Source organism: Melozone crissalis, unplaced genomic scaffold, assembly GCF_028551555.1.
Source record: "Melozone crissalis strain CALT ecotype California unplaced genomic scaffold, PUWL_Pcris_2 ptg000014l_1, whole genome shotgun sequence".
Lineage (NCBI taxonomy): Eukaryota > Metazoa > Chordata > Aves > Passeriformes > Passerellidae > Melozone > Melozone crissalis.
Genome location: NW_026535792.1, coordinates 3553650 through 3568877, shown reverse-complemented (window position 1 = coordinate 3568877; position 15228 = coordinate 3553650). Strand labels below are relative to the sequence as shown.

At 41.4% G+C, this 15228-nt stretch overlaps 1 protein-coding gene across 6 annotated transcripts in view; it reads left to right on the top strand.

The window, feature by feature from the left end:
• The first annotated feature begins 925 nt into the window (after positions 1-925).
• Positions 926-15228, top strand: part of LRRC28 (leucine rich repeat containing 28) — a 51920-nt gene continuing 37617 nt past the window's right edge. The window contains exons 1-6 of one of the 6 annotated variants that reach the window (XM_054272687.1): positions 926-973; positions 1382-1496; positions 3192-3409; positions 7101-7141; positions 9702-9739; positions 10882-11019. In XM_054272687.1, the coding sequence (XP_054128662.1) occupies positions 3227-3409; positions 7101-7141; positions 9702-9739; positions 10882-11019 (400 nt within the window). In that variant the 5' untranslated portion in view covers positions 926-973; positions 1382-1496; positions 3192-3226. Of the gene's footprint in view, positions 974-1381; positions 1497-1634; positions 1672-3191; positions 3410-7100; positions 7152-9701; positions 9740-10881; positions 11020-15228 lie in introns of those variants that run through there. The other 5 variants (XM_054272686.1, XM_054272688.1, XM_054272693.1 and 2 more) reach the window with 5 other exon arrangements.

The following is a 15228-nucleotide window of genomic DNA, read 5'->3' as shown; positions in this document are numbered from 1 at the left end:
TCATCTTGGTAACCCTGCAGACCTGCTGCGTGAATCTCGTTCAGACCAGTTTATAATAATTAGTCTGTGGAAACTGGAAAGAGGATTTCTGCAGCTGAGATTCTTTTTTTAGCCAGCTGTAGAGGTGATCTTCAGCAAAAAGCAACTTTTTAATACCCGGTGATGTTAAATTCCCTGAGGATGAGGGAATTAGCTGTCAGCAGAGAACTGACAAGACACAAACAAGCCTTTATGTGCCATTCTAGAGTGAATACACATAAAACATTTCCACAGGGCAACTATCATGGGTAAAAGTGCTCGTGGTGGGCAGGCGGTGGGTGCAGGCAGGACTCTCTGAGCGCCTCCACTCTGTGTTAACACATAAATAAAAGGCAGGGAGAGGGTGGTCCCTGAGCTCAACTTCTATCAGCAAATGACGTTCTCCTTTATCAGCGATTAATCAGGGGTGACTTGTTAGCACCGGGGGCTGTGTGAACACGCGGGGAGGCAAGTGGAGCTCCCATGTTGGCTCATGGAGCCGCACCGGGAGGGACCGGGACACCGGGAACACCTGAAACACCTGAGCACCGGCAGAGACCGGCACACCGGGATCACCGGGACACCGGCAGAGACCAGACACCGGGAATAACCGGACACCGGCAGAAACCCGGGATCACCGGGACACCGGCAGAGACCAGACACCGGGAATAACCGGACACCGGCAGCGACCGCGACCACCGGGACACAGGGACCGCCCGCGGCCCCTCAGCCCACAGCGAGCGGCGGGCGTGGCGCTGCGGGGGGGCGCGCTCCCATTGGCTGGCGAGGGAGGCGGGAGAGATGGAGCCTTGTGATTGGTCGCTACCCGCGGCGGGGCGGGGCGGTGTCTCGCGAGAGCCGCGCGGCAGCCGCGGTCTCGCGCGGCCCGGCCCGGCCCGTCCCGCCCCCGGGTCCCTGGGCCGGCGGCGGCGCCGCTCCCGCTGCGGCGGCCCCGGTGAGTGGCTGTGACCCAGCCGGGCCGAGGGGGGACGGGGACAGGGCCAAGCTGATCGGGTCCTGGCGGTGGGAGGTTGTCCCCGGTGCTTTGCCCCTGCTGTCTCCTCGTCGGACCGCGCGGGCACGGCACCGCTCCGTGAGGGGGTGCGCGCTGTGGCCGGGCCCCATCGCCGCTGTCTGTCCCGTTCCCTCCTTGTCTCCCCGTTTCTCCTTCTCTTCTCCGTGTCCCCCTTGCCCGGTGCCTCTCTCTGCCCCTTCTTTCCCCCTTTCCCATCTCTGTTCCCCTCATTCACCCCCTTTCCCCCGTCCCCTTCCTCCTCGCCTTCCCTGAATGTCCCGGTCCCTCACGGGGCCGTGGTCCCTGGGTGCTGTCAGCTCTCATCCTTGTTTTTTACTCTCCTTAAAGAGCATGGTTGTGGCAGTTCCTCTTCGGTAAGGTTGCACCTCATCCTGGGAAAAAGATAATTGAGAGAGGAAAAGTTTGGCTGGTGGTGGAAGGGAGTGGAGGAGGCTCCTTTGAAGTAAGAGCCAGAGTAGATTGAGACTGGACTTTGCATCTGTGGCGTTGCGTGTCCGTGTGTGCCATGGCTAAATGTGCAGGTGTTTTATGGAGCCACAGCTCTGTGAAGAGAAGCCCACAGTGCAGGACACCTGAAAACCATCTCTGCACAAATTGGAAGGCTGTTGGATATTTGTGTGTGTTTTGTCATTTCTCGACTTCTGATTTAAAAAAATTCAGAGAAGGATGAGCTTTCCTTTACCTTGTCTTATAGAGGTTAATAATAAATACTTGGACTATGCCCATTAAAAATTTTAACACTTTTCCAGGAATTATTTTAATGCTGATCACAGAAGTAGAGTTGGGAATCATAATGGCTTCATTTCCTTGCTCTTCTGGTCTAAGAGAGCTTTAATGTAAGAGTGCCAAGGGCCAGAGTGTGTGCCCTGTTCCCTGAAACAACTAATGAAGAGACAATGGTTAAAAACTTCTTTAAAACCTCACAGATGTGTACTTCTCCAGGACACAGATCACTGCTAAGAACTGTTATCTGCAAATCAAGGGAACTCCTCAAACTAATGAAGCAGTTTGATTTACATGTATGGTTGGGTTGTCACTCTTCAGCTGGAGTTTTGTGTACCATGCCTGTAACCAGATGGGATTTATGATTCAGGGCCTTCACTTCCAATATTTGTTATGATTAGAAACCTCTCCTTCAGTGAAGAATTGAACTAAAATAGAAAATGTTATTGGTGGGAAGCAGTTCTGAGTCCTTGCCTTTCATTAATGGGAATTAATTTATATACACAAGTCTGTAGCAAAATGGTAACTTTAAATTAATGAACAGTCTGGGTTTATTATGTTTTTATGAGATAGCTGAAAAGATGCAGCATTCCTGCTGTTGGCTAAATCTAGACAGCATAATAATGACTTGAATTTTGGTTATATCTGAAAAACAAGTTGAATCAAGTCAGGTTTCAGATACAAGTTAATTTTTAATTTGCCTTCCTGCTTTTGTTTTCTGGTTTGGAAATTGTCAGTTAGAACTTGACACTTTGTTCTTTCTGGTTTTATTTTTAGTAGAGCAAGCTGAAAATCTGCTGTTTTATCAAACCTTTTATAAACTTTCTCACTGCAAGTTTCAGATTTCTCATATCTTAGTGTATTATTTTTAAATGGCTCCCAATTACCTCTTCCAACTTATTCCACCAGTTTTATATGGGAAAGCATTTCAAACTTTCATTGTCTTTTTTTTTTACTCCTTAAAAGATAATGGTGTTTTTAAATCATCTGAGACTAAAATCCTGTATTAATAGTGTGTTTTTCTTGTCTGTGGGTTCTTTTAGCACATGGGACAGGATGTGGGACATCAGCAATGGTTAAAAGAAGTTGCTTTTATTTTCTTCTTGTAGTGGCAATTTTGACAAAATAATCCCAAAGGTCCATTGAAGAACTACGAAGCTAAAAGCATTTATAAATATAACAAAGATTTTGTTGTTTCAGGTCTATAATGCACTAAAGCTTAATCCAGAAAATAATCCCAGACTTGCTTCTAACACAGCTTGTGGTGTGGGTGTTCTGGGGACTTTGTGTATTACCTGGAACAGGTGTGTTTAGATAAATTATCAGGGAATCTGTAATCAGGATGACAAATTTCCAAACAATGCATGGCCACACCTTGGTAATACTGAGCTTTTTCCCTCTTTTTGTCTCCTAGAAATGGCTCTGCTCTGCGAAGAGGCGATGCAGTAGATGTGCTGCTTAGTCATGGCATCAGAACTGTGTAAAACAATCTCTGAGGCAAAGCTGGAAAGGCACAAGAACTTGTTCTTGAATTACAGAAATCTGCATCACTTCCCTCTGGAGTTACTGAAAGATGAGGGGCTGCAGTACCTGGAGAGACTTTACATGAAAAGAAATTCCCTGACCACATTGGTACGACAGTCTCTTTATTGCCATGTTTACTGTCTGTGTGCTGAGCAATGCTGGGTTTTGAAACAGAAAAAAAAAAGAGATTATATTACAGATAATCTGACCCTGAAAGATGTTATCAGCTGTAAGATGTGAGTATTTGAGCTTGCATAGGTCATGTAGAGAATAATAAATGGATGTTCGTGACATTTTATGGTTACCCTTCTCAAGCTCTTAAGACCTTCTGGGGCTTTTCTTGTCAGGCTTGTTGTTCTGTAGAGTTTTTTTAAAACCTATGTATTTTACTCACATAAGTGGTCAGTTTCTCCTGTTAGATGATGCTATGCAGCCTATTCTACATTTCTTTATTAGGCTGAATGACTTTCTTCCTTGGTGTGTTCCTAATTTCAAAGGCAATGTCAATCCCAGGGTCTAATTCCAAACCTGTTGAGGTGCCAGTAAAAACTTGTATCTATGGGCTGCTGTTGTTAGGAGAACAAAGTTATATGTCACAGTTAATGTGGTGGGATTTTCTTCTGGGATTTCTTTTTGGTTTGTTCTTCCCTGAACTGGAGAAATTCTCACTTTGAGTCAATGATGTGACCTCAAAACTCAGTGTGGGGCAGTTAAATAACTGTGAGATGTTCTGAGCTGGTAAGGTTATAGGATGGAGTCAGAACTTGCCACTGTCAATAAGCTCAAGTCTCCAAATTTCCATTTTTGGTCCCTTGATTGGTTTGGATTTGTTGGTTGTTTTTTTTTGGTGGGCTCTTCCAGGGTATGAGACATAAAATAATAGCAATGGTAGAGGAGCTGTAGGGCATGACTACTTAAATTTCACCAAAATTGTACAGTTTTCAGGGTTTCCTAGAAGGATTCCAGTACTCCACTTCAAGGGCCAAAAGCTGAAAGGATTCTGAAGATTTTATGCTTTTTCTTCATCTTGAATGAGTCACTTAAGTTGACATGTACTGTAGAGAATTATTTTAGCACTCTGGTTTTGGGCAGTAATTTAATAATGTGCAATAATTTAACAGGAGGATAGGATTCATAGTTATAAATCAAAACTGCTGTAAAATTAGCCAAAGGCTGTAAACAGCTCTGCCTTGACACTTTGTGAAATTCAGTGATGATTTAGTGCAGTAAGTTCACAAACTTTGCACTGCTCAAAAGATGAAACAATAAGGAGGGTTTTGTATGTAAGTGTTAAGACCTAGATAAAGAAACTGAAACAAAAGTTAAAATGTAGGTCACACTTAGGCAAAATTGCTTTCAAACAGCGTGAAGCAGAGCTTGATTAGATTCACAGCAATCAGGATAACTTGCTCATAATGTGCCTTGTTGGGCTCTCATTCAAGTGCTCAGCACTATTGTTGGAACAAGGCAAACAAATTTGGGTGTCATTCACTGAGCATCTGTTCCACAGAAGAGATGTTGGAAGTTGTAGTGGACCAAAATAGATCAAGTCAGCAGCATGTTACAAAAAAAGGCAGATGTCTTTTTGGAACGTGGAAAGTTTCACAATCTCCATTAAAAGCAGAAGGAAGTAATTATTGATGCTGGTAAAGCACAAGCTGGAGCAGAGAGTTTGATAGCCGTGAACAGCCTGGGTGAACTGGAGAGAACCTGGAGAGCAGCAGTGAGGGACCTTCGGAGAGCATGTCCTGAGAGAAAAGGTTAAAGGTGATGGAGAGGAAAAAACAGGAGGACAGGGGAAACAGAAATCACAGATAATTTTACAGAGCAGAATTTCATAATGAGGTTTTTTGATGTCCACTACTGGTAGGACAAGTAGTGCTCTCAATTTTAGTAAAGTTGTAGTAAGTCAGGTACACCGAGGCAGTGGGGGGAGTGGAAATCTCAGCTGAGAATACTTGAAAACAAATTATTGAAGGAAGATGTGTCTTCCTTACACTTCTCTAATGCAATAGCTTATCAATAAACACTTCAAATTGCATGAGCATTATTGAAAACCACCAAAACAGAACCTGAACCATATTTCTTTATAATTAGGTGGTACTTTTGTTCCCACTGGTTCATTCCTTCAGAATTCTGAAAATAAATGACTAAATCAGCTTTTGTTCTTTACACTTCTCAAATGACTCTTGTCCTTGACAGATGACTCTTATGAAATGTCTGGGATAGTTACTCTGACAGAATTTACCTTGGCTAAGAATAATTTCATTTTTGTCTCCATTGGCAAGATGGAAGTGATGGAGTGCTGTGACATAATGAATGGATCAAGGAGCCACACAGCACACCTGTATCCCAGTCCCAAATCTTCCCACTTCATCTTTGATCACATGAACCTTCCAGTACCCAATTTCCCCATCAATTAAAAGGAAATAGGTGTTTGCCTTGTTAGCTCTGTGGGAAGCAAGATCAAGAGTGATTGATTTTAATTTCCTGCCTCAGAATCTGTGATGCTGTCCTGCTCTGACAGCGCAGCAGGTGGAATGGTGGCAGTAGTTTGTGGTTCAGGTTAACATGCAAATCGTACTGAAGGCAGTAGGATGGCAGTGAAATGGCTTTCCCCACGCTTTGTCATTAAGGCTGGGGTGTTTCTGTGCCCGGCCCCATTTCCCGGCTCGGCCGCGGTGTTGGCCCGGCCCGGCCGGGGCGGTCCCCGCGCTGTGGCGGAGCTGCCGCCAGGGGGCGGCGCCGGCTCAGGGACAGCGCTGCGGCCGTGACGTCACCGAGCGGGGCTGCGCCTCTCCGGGCCGAGCCGCGATCGCTGCTCCGGGCTTGGACTTGGACTGGGGCTGGCACCGGGCGGGCTTGCTGCTGAGAATGTCACCTGCTGCTACATCATCGAGTTATGGACACAGCGTTATCTATTTTAGAGAATATAGCTATTGAAGGTGTCATACATCATGTTTATTCACATGAATATTTCTAGTTTTAACAGGAATTTAATTATGTGATCAAGCTGCTTTTGAAATGCAGGCATTTCTGCATATATCAGTATTGTAACCCTTTTTTTTTCAGTAAAGCAAATCTATGTTAAAGCAGGTTTCTTAAGTAATAAAACTGTCTTAACTTTGAATAATTTTGAGTATAGTTTCCAACACGACATCTGAAGCTTGTGAAGCCAATTTTGTGATATGTGCTCATGGTTATAAATGCCACCAAGGAAGAGAATTACAGCTAGGGATCAGTTGGCAGTTAAGAAATGATATGCATATTAATATGTAAATATGAAAATCTAGTTTGATGGATTCAGCAGTTCTGGCTTGGTGGTAATTGATCAAGCTACACAAAGATTGTAGGTCATTTCCCAGTTTAGCAGCATTATAAAATACATTCTGGTTAGACATCTTGTGTAGTTCTTGTTCTGCTTGAAGTCTGTAAAGGCTGCAACTTCTTAGCAATCTCTTCCCTTCAACTAACTCATTTATTTGAATATATTTTCAAAAGGAGATGAGGTAATCCATTTTTTCAGTCAGAAATCTGACTCCCATTTTGCTGAGGACATGATAATGTCACTTCTAGGCTGTAGTTTTGTTCACTAGTGAATTGCTCACGCAGGATACATCTGAGATTGCCCTGATGGACACTTGGGGTGTGGAACCAGGGTATTGTATAGACAGACATTCCTTGTTGCCATTTTTCCTGCTGACATGTTGTAGTATGGTGATTAAAATTACTTGGGTACACAATGTTTGTGTGTCTGGTTTTTGTTTAGAAACCTAAAAAATCTCTAACTCTCTTTCAGCCAGAAAACCTTGCACAGAAGCTTCCAAACCTCGTGGAATTGTGAGTTTGTGTAGGAGTTCTAATATATTTTTATTATGCTTATCTGTCTCATCTTAAAATACTCTAGAATCTATTTCTTGCATATAATTTCTCTGTCAAGTGTGGAGGGTTTTCTTGGAGGGCAAGAAAGGGTAATTTTTTTGTTGTTGTGTTTTCTTAATTTGTTTGTTGTTGGGTTTTCTGACAGAGGTGTATGAAGTCCAATTTTAATTTTTTTAAATTTCTTGTTTATTGTATGAGAAGAACTTTATACCACTGTCTATAGTGCTAAGAGAAAAAAACCTTACCCATAAATTCCATGCAGACTTGTCACACTGATAAAGCCCTGGAAGCTCCCAGTGCAGTGGTCAGAGGTTGTGACAGAGCCAGAGTAACAGGTTACAGCCTCCAGCCCATCCCTGCTGCTCCTTCCCAGCCCAGCTCCCAGGGCTTTCATGATCTCAGCCGTGCTGATTGCAGTAATCAGTTTTTGGAACCCAGTCCCAGATTGTCACATAGGAGCAGGGATGAGCATGCAGGGACAGTAACTGTGGAATGATGATTGCTGTAGGCAGAGCAGTTTATCCAGTCTTGTCCAAAAAATGGATGTCCCATGAACTGGATTATTTTGACAATTAATTTAATTATGCCCCTGAGACAATGTTTTCTTCCTTCTCCTTTCCTTACAAAGTTGTGATTCCCTTCTGTGGTAGGATTGGCAGTGGGGGGTTAAAAGGAATCTCCTTTTCTCCCCTTTCAAGCCCTTGGTCTCAGTTTCACATGAGTACCTGGTGGAGCACTGATTGTTTGTTTAATGGCCAGCTCCCCTCAGGAGCTGTTTGTCTGAGGAGCCCTCAGTGGGTGATCTTGGCATCCTCATGTGGCCCTTTAACCCCACCTTGCTGGTGCCTTGTCCCCAGTGTGACTGAACTGGTTTGGAGGTCACTGCAGGCTCTGACTCACTCAAGAGCAAATCCTATCTGATCATGCCCTTGTCTTGAGAGCAGGAAAATTAATATTTTCATATCTGATACCATGATTTGTCACTGGGCATCAGGAAACGTCCCTCTTATTTGATACTGCTTTTAGGAAAACTTGTTCAAATTACAGCTTAAAATAATTTCTTACAAGCACTGATTTATAGGGGTCAAGCTTAATTATTTGGTGTTCAGCAAGCTCAGTTGTCCCACCACTATCCCACACATTCTGGTGGTCTGGAGAGAGCTGCAATGGGCCTGTGGTTTGTGTAGCTCTAATAGGACAAGTCAGTTTTTGATGAGACAATAAAAGGTGTTTTGTTGTTGGGGAAGAGACCACAAAATAAGAATTTATTTAAAGAATAATTTGGTACAGTAGTTTTCAAATTTTAGAGACAAACTTAAATTATTTTTGTTTTCCTAAAAGTTACATCCTTAGTTATCTCACTTGTGTGGTTTTTTTGTGTGTATCATGCCCCTGATGCTGGGTTATGAGCCCCTCATAATTCAGGGGTTTTTTAGCTTAAGTGAGGTAGTTCACAAATATTTTCAGGAGCTGCAGCTGAAATGGGTAAGAGAATGCTCATCCCATGTTTCTACAAACATGTATGCTATTCTTATGTTTGTTAATTTTTTAGCAAACTACAATTTTTAAAGAGAAAGAGAAGGTTCAGGTGCCCCATGCAGTTGAAATATTTATACATTTTTTCCCTTGTTCTGTCTCCCTGAAAAGAGAGGTTCCTACTTTAGGAAATGCTCTTGGAATACAGTAGGAAAAAACATGCCATGAAAATAATTCCATGTGTGCCTAAGCAATTGAACACTGAGTACTCAATATTCCTTTGCAGTTGGATATCAGTATTGGAAAATTTTGTTACTGTTATTTTCTACAAGTTACAATTGTTCTTTTGCAGCAGTGATGATTGAAATCTGAAATGTGTAAAATCTAAGATCAGTGTTTATGTTACCAGAAGTACTGGAAGTGCTCCATCAGAGGGTGCTGAATATTCTTAGTGAGAGATCTGCCACCCTCTGTAGCTGCATAAATAACCATGTGCAGGATTGGGTTTTTCTTTTGAAAAATGTACTTTAAACTTGAAAAACCCACTTTGAGTGAATAGATCATGTGCTTATTTCTTCACTAAAGGTTTGAGAGTTTATGTGTAGGGGAAAATGTTTGTAATTGCAGAACTTGTGTGGGTGTGGGCTTTTTGCTTACCTTGGCCAGCATTTAGTGTCAAATAACCTGGTGATCAAATATGATTTATTCTGGTTATTCTCTCTGCTCATTCTTTTCCCTTTTTGTTTTCCTCCATATGACTTGCAAAATTAAAGCCTGTTATTATTGTAACTGTGAATGGTTTGTTTTACATAATTGTATGTAATTTTCTTTTATTTTTATGGTAATCATTTAATAATCCAAGTGAAACTTAAGTACCTGTCCGTTGCCAGTTTATACAGTTTCCACAGCTTTTGTGGTCATAGGGAGGAATGGCTTTGAGGGTGCTCTTTCAGTCTGAAACTGGATATTTTGCAAACTGATTATGTAGCAGAAGTCCTTGAGGGTAACAGGTGGTGTCCTCTGCTTTTTCTCCTCCCCCCAGGTACCTTCATTCAAATAACATAGTTGTTGTACCTGAAGGTAAGTAATCTACCAGCTCACAATAAGTGGCAGGAATCATAAAATATTCATTTTTCTTCTTTTGAAGAGGCCTATTTTTCCTTTATTTTCCCATAAAACTTTAAAGATTTTCATACAAAATATACCAGTGTAGCTTTTAGTTGATAATGTCCTTGTTTATGCTGTGTTAAATTCTTTTAATGAATTCTCAAATGCACCTAAATGCTGTTTGCTCCTGTTCTAATTGCAGAAAGGGAAAAGGCTAAATGGCACTCATCTGCAGGAACTAAAAATCCTGAGTGTCTGCTGCTTTCAGGCAGTTACCACACTGAATACTCTGCTGGTTTAGATCATGACAGATTTGAAACCCAAAGGAGCAAGAACTTGTACTAGTTTCTTTTCTTTGTCTTAATTGCAGTTATGCTCCCAACTTGAGGAATTTGTGTTCAATTTATGCTCTTTTCTGAATAGAAATTGGATAGAGTCAAAGGAAGAGAATGGAGAAAGTGGTTTCAGAGCAGAATTGTGTGAGGAGGGTCTGGATGTGACAGTGTTGGCAGGGGCCTTAGGATGAGGGAAGAGATGAGAATGTTGACTCCATGTTGCAGAAGGCTTGATTTATTATTTTATGAGATTTATTAAAACTATACTAAAAGAATAGAAGAAAGGATTTCATCAGAAGGCTGGCTAAGACTAGAAAAGGAATGATAACAAAGGCTTGTGGCTGAGACAGTGTGGACAGCTGGGCTGTGATTGGCCATTAATTAGAAACAACCACATGAGACCAATCCCAGATGCACCTGTTGCATTCCACAGCAGCAGACAATCAATGTTTGCTTTCTGTTCCTGAGGCCTCTCAGCTTCTCAGGAGGAAAAATCCTAAGGAAAGGATTTTTCAGAAAATGTCGTGGCTACATTTGGAGATAGGAGTATTATGTATATCCCTGTGTTTATTCCCCCTGTCTCACTGCCAGCAGAGCTGTTTGTGAGCTAGAGCAGCATTCCCACAATTGATGGCACTGAGCTGTGAGACCCCTTTAACACCTGGAGATGTGCTCACACACAGCTGTTGGCTGCTGGGGCCTGTCCTCCTCTCACAGTCCCGAGAAGGTTTTCATGTCACTCCTGGGTCACATTGATGCTTTAATCTGTTCTCTCACAAGCCATTGGCTCCCTGGTTAAGCTGCAGTTTCTGGACCTGAGTGACAATGCCCTGGAGATCGTGTGCCCGGAGATCGGCCGCCTGCGCTCCCTGCGGCACCTTCGCCTGGCGAACAACCAGCTGAAATATTTACCTGCAGGTGAGTGAGTGTCTGGGGGCTCACAGCCCTCACACAGCCCTGCAGCCTCACTCACCAAGATCTGCCCTTGGTGCTCTGAGTGCTGCACCCTGCACTTGCAGGATTGCAGTTTGGAGTGCTCCCAGTGGGCACTAGTTAGGGAAAAGCTGCTCTGTGTGCTTGTAGAGTCCCAAGAAATGCTGCTGAAGTGGGAAAAATGGATTTATTTAACAGCCTTTGCCATCGTATCAAGGAAATATTGAACTTCTTTGAGAAGACACAAAATGCCAATGACAACTGTCATTATGATAAAATGATATTTCTTCCAATTTTCCACAATAGAAAGGATTCCGGTCTTTCCTTCCTTTTTTTTTCGCCCAACAGCCCCAATCTCATATTTTCTAAAAAGACACATGTCCAGTAGCTTTGCCTATGGCAGTTCTAGCTCATTGTGACAGTAGATAACAAATGTTTGTCTTGTTAGTTTATAATAAAAAAGCGAAACTTATTCAAATAAATGTGACACAAAGTCAGAAAAAGTTAGCCATAGGCAGATTTTGAATGATTGGTTTTTGTCTTCTAAATACTTTGATAAGCAGATATAACATTATTATTCTTCAATCACCCTTATATCTGTTCAGAGAAGATGATGGTGATTTTCAAATACTTTTTTAATTTTGGTTTTTAATTTTCATTTGGTGTATTTGCATTTTCTGATCTGCAGAGATGATAAAAATTTAAGGCTATGATTTCAAAAAACTGGTCTAACTTAATCTAACAGGATTAGCTCTTGGCTCTATTTTAACTAATTTCTCAATGTGACCTTCATGTGTTTTAAGTTCACATTGTTTATTCTCAAGAAATGTTCTGCAAATGCTCCTTGAAGTTTTGGGTGCAGAAATCTTGCTGTCCTTTCCTTGCACTTTTCTAGACTGCTTAAAAAAAGTCAAAGGATGGTTATGATTAGAAAGAAAAAAAAATGTATATGACTATGTAAATGCTCTGGAATGAAATTAGATAAACCTGTTAAACATTATGACCCAGGGCCAGTAAAATTTCCATCAATTTTCAGATGTCCTACATTCAGAAGAAAGGAGTGACTTGAGTGTGCTTTATGTTCCTCAAAGATAATTTACCTTATGGTGCTGTACCATGAAAGAAAGACTTGTTCAAAGAAAAAGTGACACATTTTCTGCAAAACTTCACACATTAACTTAAAAAGGTTCCAAAAAAGACTTTCAAAAGGATAATTTACATTACTGAAGAGTTGATTTGGAGTCTACCACATTTGATTAGGAACTGGTATCAGCTGAGACTTGCTGCAATAAATTTCTCCTGAAGTTTATAGAGAATTTGGTCCTGAGCATTGTCCCTGAATGTGTTTTTTGTGTGCATGACAAGTCTGCATGCTTAGGAATACTGCTGGTGTTGCTGCTTGTGCACTGGGGCCTGCAGCAGCGTGTGGTCTTTGTGTTTGTGGTGGTGTCCCTTGTGCCGCTGCTGGTACTCATCCTGTCCCTGTCAGTGGCACTGGATGGCACACAAGTGTTACAGCCCCGGCAGGATCAGCCTTTCACTCACACTGCATCATTTGCCCACTGGAGAGTTCATCTATTGCACTGTTTCCTAAACAGAAGTTTAGGAATCCCCAAAGAGGGCTTCCAAGCATGTTTTCTTAGATGTTCTCTGTAAAATTGTGAGGACTTCAAAGCCTTCATTAAAAAAAATCTTAAGAGTTTCAAAATAACACTTATGTTCAGCAATTGAAAAAGGAGAGCAAAATAATAAATTTTGATGAATTGTTTCATCCTTAATTATACTGGTAGCATGAATCTTCATTATAGTGTCAGCTAGCATTCTGCTGGGAAAGCTGGCAAAGTTCAGCTGAGCTAGGATGGGATGTGATTGCACTGCAGTGCATCATTTTACTGTGTTCACTGCTTTCTGTGCAGCAGACACTGCACTGCTGGCAAAGACAGCTCTAAATGGCTCTTAATTTATAATAAGGAGCCATTTAAGATATGACTTAGCTTCTACTTGTGCAGAATTTAAAGATCTGCATTTAAAAAGTGCTTTTGGGTTTAGATGACAGTCATTTATGGAAATGACTTCAGAGTGGTTGCACTGGCATTCCTCTTGGGTCTCCATTCCCCGTGTCTGGTGTTAAAAGTACTGTCTGTTTTTTCAAAATTCCATGGATATCTAGGAAGATACTCTCAGTAATATCCTAAATCAGTTGCTAAAAAATATCCTTCTTGCAGCTGCAGAACAGTTGGATGGTAAATGTTTGCTATTATGTGTCTGAACAACCCCACTGTTCTATTGCATTTTAATTCTTAAGAATGATTCTTTGCTGTGTCTTGTTTAATTGTGATTAAGAGCTGGAAGAAACAATGCAATTAATAGCATGTGTTGATTCATTATGCATTTTTAATGGCTTTGTTCCACAATTGTGCTCTTACTGTTCATTTTTAGTATTTAAGATTTGTCTTGTCGAAATCAAATTTTAAACTAATTGAAGTGGTGTGCATTCAAGATTTAGATTTAAGCCTCTGGTCTGATTGTAGAGGATCTTCAGACTCTGATAGAGGTTGAGTCTGTGCTGTGGTTTATCTGCACTGGGATGGGCAGGGTTTTAATCTCTTAAGTGCTTGTTTTAATAAAACATGGGAGAATTTAATAATGACACCCACTCTGCTTTTCTCAGGTATGGTCAGGATTGTTCAGTGAGTTTTAAAAAATCATTTTAAGGCAGGAGATGAGGGAGAATGATAAAAATACATGCAGCCAGTGTGGAGACATCAGCTTTAGCTTCCTGAGGAGATCAGGCAATAGAGGACTGATGATGGAGATGGTGTCCCTTGGAGATGGGAAGCACCCTTTGTGCAGTGGCACTCTGGTAGTGAGAGTGAGACTCCCTCCTTTGTGCTCAGCAAACGCTCCCAAATCGCTGCCACCTCGGGTCAGATCTGAGCTCTGGCCTCGAGGCTCTGTGTGTGATTTGCCACTGCTGAGGGGCTTCCCTCAGCCTCCTGCAGCTGTGAGAACTGCGCAGGGGGACTCAGCTGAACTTGATGAGAAAGAAAGGATAAAATTTGTCCAGAATAAGTGTGTTCAGGCTGAAATATAATAGCAAATGGCTGGAAGAAAATGCTTTGTGGAATTCTCTTAATGTCATATTTTGAATATACTTTAGATAAGATTAATAAGGGGACCAGCTTCTGCCTAATGCAGAGTCTTCAGTATCTGCATTCTGGGGTAATCAGAATCCCTGAGAGGTTCTGCCTTTCAGAGACGAGCTGATTAAAGAGTTGCAGATAAGTAAAAAGAGATTTAATGTTCTAAAGTTCTCTTGAGGACTTGTTTTCATTTAAATGCACAACATTTTTTTGTTCTGCAAATTGTAAATCTTGTAGCTGCTGTCTGTAACAGTTTCTTAGTTCATTTATTTGGCTCTGGTAAATGCAGTTCTTGAACATGAAGTAAGTTTTGTCAAGTTTTCTACTATTTAAATGTAGCACTTAAATAATCTAAATTCTTGAGGGCCATTTGGAAATGTGTGACACCAAAGATGTTACTGGAAGAAGTCAGCACAAATGAAAGATGGTTATTTTATTTTATTACATTAGTTCATGTAAGAGCTTGACTTAGATATGACACTGTGTTTTCACAGTAGCTGAACTTTATTTTTTCAGAGATTTCTCCTTTTGTTCAGTGAATTGATAGTTCATTTTAATTTAGAATCATAGAGTTAGTACTATATGCATGTACTGTCAGAAGGACATTTTCTGAATCTTGCTGAATTCTCTCACTCACAAATTACTGAGGGTCCCCTTTGTTTCTGATGGTTATAATGCATATGATACTTCAGCTCCTTTCATTCTTAAGAAATAATATTTCTCTTTGTGTAATAGGTATTGTGTCATTTGGAAAAAAAAAATCCAGTGATATACATGATAAAAATTATTCTTGAAGAGTCCCAAAACCAAGGTTCTCTGTTTTGCTGTTACCATTTAGATTTGGTTTGATTTTAGCTTTGGAGTCCTTTGATGTGTAGTGGTGGCTCTTCAGGTTTACATTTTGGTCTTGTAGCTGGAATGCATGTTTGGGGAACAGATGACTTAAAAGAGGGTGGATTATACTCAAATTTGGATTCAAGTTTCTTATTTGACAAGGATTAGGGTTTTTTTCCCCATTATTTGAAAGGTACTTCTTTTTAGAAACAGCAAG